This window comes from Myotis davidii, unplaced genomic scaffold (assembly GCF_000327345.1).
Source record: "Myotis davidii unplaced genomic scaffold, ASM32734v1 scaffold151, whole genome shotgun sequence".
In the NCBI taxonomy this organism is placed as follows: domain Eukaryota; kingdom Metazoa; phylum Chordata; class Mammalia; order Chiroptera; family Vespertilionidae; genus Myotis; species Myotis davidii.
In genome coordinates, this window is record NW_006285248.1 from 2,489,193 (window position 1) to 2,499,749 (window position 10,557).

Genomic DNA, 10,557 nt, shown 5'->3' on the forward strand with positions numbered 1-10,557 from the left:
GCCAGCCAGGGCAGGCGGGAAGCTTGGCTTCCTCCATCGCCAGGGCAACCAAGCCTCCTGCTTGCTCCAGCTCCATGGCTGTTGGCTGCCATCTTGGTTGGGTTAATTTGCATATAGTCGCTCTGATTGGCTGGTGGGCGTGGCTTGGGGCATAGCAGAGGTGCGGTCAATTTGCATGTTTCTCTTTTATTAGATTAGATTAATTCTCAGTCCTTGATCTTGGAATAATTTCCTCATGCTCACCAACTGTGTCATTTGGAAATTTTTAGTCACTTATCACTGTGTGGCCCATGGTCTAAAGGACATAGGAACCAAGGAACAAGTTGCAAAAGGACTAGACAGAAAATAAAGGAAGGTAAACAAGCAAAGGAACAGGAAAAGGAAATTGATAAAATTAGTGAGGAGATGCCTAAAAGGAAGGATAGTTTTCTTTTCTTTTTTGAAATTTATTGTTTGGTTATTTTTACTATTTGGAAATTGAAACTGATTTCAAACACTGTGATCCCAATTTTAATAAACCAGAGTTAGTTTTATAAGGGCAGAACACATTTTATATGCTCCATCCCTTCCCCACTCTCTGGTAGGTATCAGACATTATTGCCTTGGGCAGAAAAGCCTGCTGTGGCCAGACGGGTCATGGTGGTTTCTCTGTTGCTCATAGTTAATAGCCTTAGATTGTCTCTGTGATGTCCTGAATCCCTCCCTACAGAAACCTAACTTCCCAGACTTATAAAATTTAGGCCCTTTGGGATAGTCAAAGCCCAGTACTGAATATCAACAGAAGCAGGGTACCTTGTCAAAAGAAGCATGAGGAATCTCTTGTTTTCCTTTGGTTTCATGGGTTTTCAAGGTCCTAAGGGAAAGGCAGAATTTGGAGGTCAAAAATGCATTCTTATTTGGGTTGGGGAGGAGCGTAATAAAATCTTTGTAGAATGTCCCCATTTGAGTTAGACTCAGACAGAGGTTGACCCTAGTGTCCTAGGGCTTCTGTAACCAAGTACCACAAACTGGGTGCCTTCAAACACAAAAATGGACCATGTCGCCGTTCTGGAGTCTAGACGTCTGCAATCAAGGTGTCAGCAGGGCCCAGGCCCCTCTGGAACGTGGGAGAATCCGTCCTTGCCTCTTCCCAGATGCCAGTGGTTTTCCAGTCATCTTTGGCATTCTTTGGCTTGAAGCTGCATCACTCCAGTCTCTGTCTTCATCATCACAGTGTTCTCCCTCTGCCTTTTGTCTTCACATGGCTGTGTCCTTATGAGGACACCAGTCACATTGGATGGGGGCCCATGGACTGCAGCATGACCTCAGCCTAGCTAATCACATCTGCAACAACCTTATTGCCAAGTAAGGTCCCATTCTGAGATACTGGGGATTAGGACCTCACTGTATCTAATTCATACCATAACAATAATGATGCTGCTCTACAATTCACTGAGTAAAATGGTCTGTGTCAGCTATTATTCCAAGAGCCCCAAATGACTGGAGCTGGTGAGAAGAACGTTGCTGGAACGAGCAACCTCGCTGGTTTTATCCAGAGGTGGTGTGATTTCTCAAGTTCTTATCTATACATATAAAAGCCAAGCCGGAATGACAGAATGACCAGAATGACCAGTTGCTATGATGAGCACTTTGGCAGTCCCAGCCTGATCGGTGCCCCGATCAGCCCCGATTGGCCCCCCCACACCCAGATTGGGGCGGGGCCAGTTGGCCTACCATCCACGGCCCCTCCCCCCCACCAGCCCGACCCCAATCAGCCCCCATTGGTGCAGGCCGACCAGACCCCACCTGTGCACAAATTTGTGCACTGGGCCTCTAGTCTATATATATAAAAGCCTAAACAACCAGCCAACTGGCCAACTGGCTGGTAGTTATGATGCATACTGACCACCAGGGGGCAGATGTTCAACTCAGGAGCTGCCGAGCGACAGCAACTTTGCAGAGTGCCCTCTTGCACTCTGGGACCCCTCAGGGGATATTGAACTGCTGGTTTCAGCCCCATCCCCACAGGCCAGAGGGCCCCCACTCACTCTGCAGATGCCCTTCAAGCCCGGATGCCGCCCCAGGTGAAGAGTTAGGAGAAGTAGGCTTGAATCCGAGTCACACTGACTGCTTAAGCAAATCACTTCACCCCTCTGAAACCCACTTACCCACCCAATAATTTGTTCTGTGGTGGAAGTATACCTCATGCCTGCCCCACCAGGAACCTGAAGAAACTATGCCCTACAAACTGTTCCTGCAGAATAGGAAGGGACCATATTTATACTTTATTCACGCCCTGAAACAACCCACCACAGATCTCCCTCAGTGACCTCTGTTGCCTCTCAAAGATAAACAGACCCATCCTACTTCTGTCAGGAATTTGAAATTGGGAACCAAGAAACTATGAAGTATTAAAGTGGAAACTAGAATTGTAAAATATGAGACAAAATTGGAGCTAGAAAGGCCCTCATGACTTGTGTGTTTTGGTAGCATATTACCAATAATTAGGTTAATAATTAATCAACCTTTTCCCTGAAGTTCACATTTTTCAGTATGACAGTGATTTTTAACTGGTGTGCCGGAAGAATGCAATCCCTGACTAGTCAGGGGCACTGACCTTCTTTCCCCTTAGGTTGGCAAATAAAAAAATGACAACATCCAACACAACAATAGCCATCCGGTGTGGATAAATCAAACTTATACCTATTTTCTTTGTCAGATCAGCAAAAAACATATTTTTTGGTGTGCCACAGAATTTTGGCAATTAGTTTATGTGTGCCAGGAGGTGAAAAAGGTTGAAAATTGCTGGTATAACACATCAATAACACGAATTTATTTATACATTACCTTATTTCAAGTATTTGGAGATTAAAGTATTTGCAATAGACATTTGTTTTGCCTGCCTGGCATCCTACTTTATTCTGTGACTGACACCCCACTTATTTTGAAGACCGGGTCCTTCCCCAACTCCAAGTGTTTCCTGTCAATCATAGTACCCCACACACTGGCCATGGAGACGGGCCTGTGACCTTTTAGGCAGGCCAATCGAGTGTTTCCCCAGGACTTTCAGGATTAAATCTGTGGAGCCAGGGAGAACTTCCTGGGGACCGAGGTGCTGGCTGCCACACCTCCACCTATGTGTGCAGAAAGCCAGGAGCACGAGGTCAACACATAGGAAGAAGTGAGACACGGAGAATCCTTGCATCATGTGTGTTCCTAAGGCTTGCTGCACCCCTCCCCTTCTCCCTGTATGAGTAGATGAGCCAATAAGTCCAATTATGCCTAAGCTAGTGGGTTTCTGTTACTTCTAGCCAAGAGTCCTGGCTACGGTAGAAGCTGATATTAAGGTTTCTTTTGTTTTTTTAACGTCTAATATGGTATCTTCAAACTTAAACAGAAAAGTCTACTGGGAAAAATACCTTGAGGCACCATTTTCCAAAAGAGCAAAATCTAAGATAGTGATTACAGGAGAAAGGCCCTAAAGATAAACTACTGCACAGAAACTTACAGGTTACGCACAATCCCTTACCCACACTACACCACAGAGGCGTCTATAATGAAGGGACTACCTGTCACCGTGCTATCTCATAGAAAGCACGAATGAAGGTCATGAAGTGCTCTGAGCAACTTGGAAAACAATAGTTTTTAAATCTATTGTATAAATGTATCATATATAGGAATGGTGAATTCAGATAAATTTCTCAGTCTCCTTCTTGCTCAATTTCCCTTTCTGTAAAACGGGAGTAACAATGCCTCTCTTGAGGGGAGGTTCACAGAATCAGCAGTAACATACAGGGCAAAGTAGGTTTACAGTTGCAAGTACACAAAACAGAGTTTGTTCTTGTATTAATATTTATTAGTTATTGTATTATTTGTATTAAACTGTAAGGCCACTTTTGCCCACCCCGGCATACATGAAGCTGGGAGAACATGACTCCTCTACGGCTGATATGCCAGAAAAGGAGAGAATGCTAACTGTCCGGGCATCTTTTGGAGTTGAAAGACATTTTGAAAGGGGGGATTTTGGGGACCTAGTTTTCTGCAGAGATTATATGTTTATTAGGTCCTGGAGGAAGAGGCAGGAGAGCTACCCCAGCCCTAAGAGACACGAGGATCCTGTGCTCTGGGAACAGTTTGGGAACACCTGAGCAGGGCCGCATTCCCTACAGGCGCAGTGGCAGCGGGAACAGTGGAGGCCCAGCAGGAGCCTGGCAGGAGTGAGCTGCTCCCAAGAGTGTGAGCTTATCTGTGAATCAGTGAGGGAAATCTGGAACTTCCAAGAATACTTGGGAGAGGACTTTTCAGGGGACTGGGATCCTGCGTAATGTGAGGGAATCCCAAGTCGGCAAAACTTGGGTATAAAAGCTAATGTGACTTTATTCTTAAGAAGAACGTGTTGATCACTGAAATAGTTGGGTTCCATATGTAACAGGATTTGGTACCTGAATATGAGCCTAATAAATAGCTGTCCTGTCATCCATTGTAAGATATCTCTCTATGGAATTCTAAGATTGGCCAGAGCTCTGAGAAGGAGGTCACACGATGTCCTCCATGTTAGTTAAAAGCAACATTAAGAATTTAGACTTGCTGAGAGTGGAATAGTTTACTGGCTTACATGTGCCCTCACCTCATTCCATCAAGACGCTGAGATTGCTAAGCAAAATAAAATGCCCCAAGATTACCTTTATGCACCAAAGTTTCAGGTACGTAGTAAGGTACTTTGACTCACACTAGCATCATCTACATTTTACAGTACAAAGTTCACTTTTTTTCTGGGGAAAAAAAAATTCAATACTTTAGAAGTGCTTTTGTACCGACTCTAATATTTTGTCAAACATACCACTAATGACAAAAAGTAAACTTATATATACCTCACGGGACAGGAATTATCACCAAGCATTTATGTCAAATGGGTTTAAAAAAAGTTCATAAATTTAGTAACCAATTAACCAAAATACTATCGTGGAAGCAAAGAAAGACAAATAGGCTAAAATTTTTTTAAGATTGTTCCTTTTTAAGAAAAATTTCAACTTGTTCATCGTTTTTCATCTTCTGTGTATGACAATGCGAACACTGAGTGAGTGCCAGCCACCACGTGTTCAACAGCTTTTGTCTTCAGTGTAGACCGGGCAATGGCTACAGAGCTCAGCAAAGGTGAGCAGCCATGCCTAGAGCGATTACAAAGAGAAAGTTCCTTACTAGGCTATATGGTGATTGCTGATGTTCCCTGCAGCTGTAACTGTACAAGGAACAGTAGTCACTTTAATGAAATTTGGTATGGTTTTACCAACATGCCTGCCAATTTTGGAGCTCAGTTTGGAACATAGCATATTTCTGCCTACTTACAGAAATTAGTGGTAATTATGCTTTTGACAAAGGCGAGGTCAACCTATGAGGTTTTCTTCAGAAAAGAATTATCCTTCTAAGCTGAAGGGAGACTAATTCATTTAATCCTCACAACCACCCTAAAAGGTAGGGACTATTGGTAAATATTTATTTAGCACGTACCATGTCCAGGCACTATGTATGCTAAATAAAATAGTCCTTTCGACAACTCTGGGTGGACACTGTTGTCAACCCCATTTACTAACGAGGGAAGTGAGACACGGGGAGATTAAGCAGTTTGCCCAGACTAAAGTTAAATGATGCCAGTCTGTATTATAGAACAGAGATCTGGCAGGGTGTCCAAGTGTAATATTTCTAGCAACACCAACCAATTATTGAGTGCTAGCCATTTTACAATTTCTCCTTTAGTTATTCCAACAATCCTGTAAAGTAGCTTTTCTTACCCTCATTTTACAGATAAGGAAACTTGAACGTTGTGCTCACGTCATGGCAGATTCCAACTGCTTTGTCATGCGTGTACATGGCCATTTCAGAAATTCTTGGAGCAGTCACTCATGATTTTCGGCTCTTGGAAACCCTCTGTGTATCGTTCAGGCCTCAGAAATGTGGTGACTCCTTGCTTCCGGGTTCTCTTGAAATTCCCAGAGAACCCGGAATCAAAGGAGGCACTTTCAGGTACACGATCTACCACTCAGCTTTCTCTGCTCCTGACTGATGAGAAGAAACTATTTTAGTACCCCGTGCCGGGGTACAAGAATAGAAGGGAACAGAAAAAAATGGCAATCAGTAACATACAATAGGCACCTTACAAACACTGCCCGACGGCCTGACCTTGGCCATCCACATCTAACGTTCTTCAGTGTTCAAGCGCGGTTCACAAATAGGGAGGCCGAGGACACCACAGAAGAATCACTTTTAATATTAAAATACTTTGCAAAACAATCTGTAAGATTACCTACATCTCATTAGTCTCTGCTTTAAAAGCTTTCAGCAACAAGTCTGCCGCTAGCCCTGGCGAGAGGGCCCCGCTGAGCACCTTCCTTTCCAGGAGAGGAATCTGGCCCCGCACGGTGGGGTGGGTCCTGAAATGTTCTAGCACGCTCTCCTGAATGAGGTTCCACATCCAGATTTTCTGTTGCTTCTGTCGTCTGGCCGTCAGCTCGCCGCTGGCAAGCATCAGGTCCCGGAATTCTCTCATTTTATCCCACATCTCGGCGATCCCCTCTCCAGTTCTGGAAGAAATACGAACTACCTATTGAGAAGGGAAAAACCAGAACTGTGTTACTTAAAATGATAGAACACACTTTCATGGGACTCCAACACTTGCCAATTCATTCTTACAGTCCAAGGACCTAGGCAACGGCGAGGAGGAGACACTTTATTGATGTGTCAAAGTTAATATCCTGGGAAATGCACCGAGGTAACTTACTAGGATTCCTAAGTGCACAGCAGAAATGAATTACTGATTCAAGATCAAGTTTTCTAGCCCAGAGATTGATTTGGATTTACGACTGCTCAGATGGTGTTCAGAGGCATCCTGGGAAACTGTGAGAGGGTCGCAAGGATGAGAAGGGCCTTGCCAGGTAGGTTTCTTTGAGGCCCGAGTGCCAGAAAAATGAAACCCAGTTGAGCAACTCTGGCCAAGGTGCCTGACTTAGCAAATGCTGAGAGCGGAACATCCGGCACCTGACTGCTCTGGACCCAACACACACGTGACTGGGGGAGGCTGGGAGCTGAAGGTAACTATGTCAGCACTGCTCTCACTGCAGTGATTACAGCTTAGTCTCTTTTTCAATCCTCACCTGAGGATATGTTTTTATTGATTTTTAGGGAGAGGGAGAGAGAGAAACATTGATGGATTGTCTCCCGTATGCACCCTGACTGGGGATCAGTCCTGAAACCTTTTGGTGTGCTGGACTTTGGTCCAACCAACTGAGCCACTTGGCCAGGGCAATTTTAGTCTTTACTAACACAGAGTCCTCCTGCAGATGAAGCTGCCCACGTCAATATTATTGCATCACTTATTACAGGATTTTCCTTTTTCTTTTCCCTTGTTGAAAACGGCACCCAATGAGCATAATGGGAAGCTATCACTTCAAAAGCCTTTTCTGTCTTACTCAAACACTATTATAGATCATCAAATCATTAATTACTCCATAATCTTAAGGATGGCTCCTTTCGGAATGGATCTGCTATCACTTCCAAGTGGCTCAGGTCAAGCATTAAGCAATCTAATCTATCACCTCACATCTCGTTGTTGGCATCTAGTGGTTAAAGAATTATATTTAAAAACATGACTACATACTCAATTTTACATACAAGCAAAGACTGATTCTATGTCTAGCTGGAGACTTCCATCCTCTAGGATGCCCAGTGTACTCAGGGTGAAAAATGCAGAATGGAGCGCAAGCTCACCTTTGGTCTCCAGACTTCTGAACGCTTGCGGAGCAGTTTCAGCGCACTCACATACTCTGCTTGTATCCTTCGAGCTGGCACAACCAAGTCTCCGTCAGACTTGGTGATAGCTACCAGATCTGCCATCTCAATTATACCTCTTTTGATACCCTGAAGAGAAAAGGAGAAGAAAGTGATTTATCAGAAATATTTAATTTAATTACAGCAAACAAATGGGACACCCATGGGTACTCAGGTTTTGAAAGTCGTACACTTCATTAACTAATGTCTTCTCTGCATCTTCCCAAGCCCTGGGTACCAGGAATCACAATTACTGACAGAAATTACTCAAAAGCATCACCTCTTGGGATGTGAAAGTCATCTGTAATGCCTCTTTTCAGTTTAGGGCCTAACCTGCTGGAATCATTCAGAATTAGAGTAGATCCATCATCAAGACACATGGCAGGAGACAGGCACATTGTCTCGTGAAGGATTCGTCTCATGTGCTAACAATGCAAGATGCAAAAGCACCCACCACCATTGAGGTGCTGGAACAGAAAACACCTGTCACCACATCTGTTTCTGGAAACAAAGTCTGTGAAGTTTTCCTTAAGTGTTTACAGTGTTGTTGTTTTTTTCCAATTTGCTATTGAGGAAAAATAACCTAATGGCTAAAAATGCCTCAATCTCTTGATTTAAATTACATTGCATAAAAACACTGGAAATCTAAGGCCAACCTTATTGGGAAAATATAGATTTTTCCATCTAAGAGCAATATTTCTTTTCAAATATTTTTAAACGTAATTTCTAATGATTAAATCTAATAGTTAAAGTTTCTAGATTGCAGCATCCATAGTCTGCTGTCACTATTTTTTAAAAATTATACAATTGGGAGGGAGGTACTGTATAATAAAGAATTTATCTGTTCTTTGTCTAAGGTTCCTGGGAAGTAACCTCTAAACCCTTGGAATTTCCTGAGTGATAGGCATGTCTGTGTTATTCCATGGGTGCGTGGACTATTCTGAGTTCAGAATGGGAGCTGCCCACACCAGAAAGGGCAACCTTGTGATGAGAGGGTTGGGCCTTGGGCCTGACCTCTGGGGATGGATGGGGGTGGGGGAGGGCCTGGGGACTGAGATCAGTCATGTGGACAATGACTCGGTGAGTGGTGTGCGTTTATGTAAGATAAGAACCCCAGACACTGATGCACAGGTGAACTCCCTGGCAGGAGAGACACATCAATGTGCCAGGAGGGGATGTGTCCCGAGGACAGAGAAGTTTCAAGTTTGGGACCCTTCCAGACCTCTCCCTGTGTCTCTTCGTTTGGCTGCTCCTGATTTATATCATCATAAAACTGTGACTGTAATAGAGTGCTTCCCTGAGTTCTGTGAGTCATGCTAGTTAATCATCAAGCCTGTGGGAACCCCCCCCCGCCCCCCGCATTTGTGGCCAGTTGGTCAGAGAGGTGGGTGGGCTGGGAACCCCAAGGCCTGCTGCTGGTGTCTGGAGGGAGGGCACCTTCTGGAGGACAGTGCCCTCCCCCTGGGTAGGCTGCCAACTCCAGGGAGTCAGTGCCGGGTTTGCACTGCAGGAGGAGAGCGAGAATCCTATTTTACAATCCATAAACCATGACAGTGGGATCCTGATTAAAATCAAAGTGGTATCTCATGAAGAACTTCTGAGCCAACTGTACTTCAAACACCATGTGACAGTGGACCCTTCCTGCCGGAGCTGCCCATATATGACATCACTCCCATGTTCCATGTGAAAACATCTAAGTTGTATCATTAGCTCAAGGTCATAAATTCTATTACTGTAGTTGGGAAAAATATACAGAATCTGCCTTTGACAAGTATTTCAGCCAATGTGGATGCAGCTATTTCTTTCCCCACACTAATATCAACTTATTTACAAAAAAAAAACAACACATTTGAAACTTGCACTTTCAGAGAGGTATGCTTTGTGTTTTGGGGAAGAAAAAGTCAAAACAATTACCTGCAATTCATCCCCTCCCGCTGGTGGCAGCAGTAAAACAAACATGTCAACCATATCAGCAACAGCAAACTCCGACTGACCCACACCTGAAATTGTAAATCACAACCATACACTAAAATGTTCACAGTAATTTGACTTTTTCAACTACACTGACCATCATTTATATTCCGCCTCATTCCCGCATTCAATCAGCCTCTCAACCCGATCCCACCTTAAACACCCACCTCTGCAGGACTTACTACACGTCTCACCCCACCAGCACACCTGTCATCCTTCCGTCTCTCCTGTCATCCTTCCGTCTCTCCTGTCCTTCCCACTAGTAACAGTCTCTAAAAGAATGGGGAACCCTGAGGCCTCACTCCCTCCTCACTCCTGTGGCTTTCCTGACTATGCTTCATCAGTGAGCAGCTTGAGCACTGGGATTCTAACCTGCACTATGCCTGCCAATACGTTTTCTTGCCTTCTCATTCTTCTACACCAGCCCTGCAAACTCCTACCCACGGGTCAGTGCAGTTATCTGGCCTCTATAGGCACCTGGAGAAACTGCTCAAGTGAGGATCTAAAGCACTACTATAAGTTTAGGGGTTCCAATGTCTCCTGCAAATTCCTCACGGCCTGTAAAAGCAACGCCCCTAAAAACCCTCAGTCAGCTCCTTCCCATTTCTCACAGTGGCCATACAAACAGTCAGTGTCCCACAATTTCTCCACATGGTGACGACCCTGGCACCTACTGCACAGTGAAATGACAGCAAGAATTTCCTCAGCTTCTCCCTCTCCCCTCCAGCTTCTCCTTCCCCCCTCCAGCTTCTGCCTCTCCCCCTCCAGCTGCTCCCTCTCCCCCTC

The 10,557-nt window shown here is 44.5% G+C and overlaps 1 protein-coding gene across 3 annotated transcripts in view; it reads right to left on the reverse strand.

Annotated features, from left to right (window-relative positions):
- Positions 1-10,557, reverse strand: part of MMAA (methylmalonic aciduria (cobalamin deficiency) cblA type) — a 38,988-nt gene that overhangs the window by 10,410 nt on the left and 18,021 nt on the right. For 2 of the 3 annotated variants that reach the window (XM_006755951.2, XM_015558892.1), the window contains exons 5-7: positions 9,715-9,800; positions 7,741-7,890; positions 6,222-6,577 (exon numbers count right to left, since the gene is read on the reverse strand). In XM_006755951.2, coding sequence (XP_006756014.1) covers positions 6,281-6,577; positions 7,741-7,890; positions 9,715-9,800 — 533 coding nt within the window. In that variant the 3' untranslated portion in view covers positions 6,222-6,280. Of the gene's footprint in view, positions 1-6,221; positions 6,578-7,740; positions 7,891-9,714; positions 9,801-10,557 lie in introns of those variants that run through there. The other variant, XM_015558893.1, reaches the window with a different exon arrangement.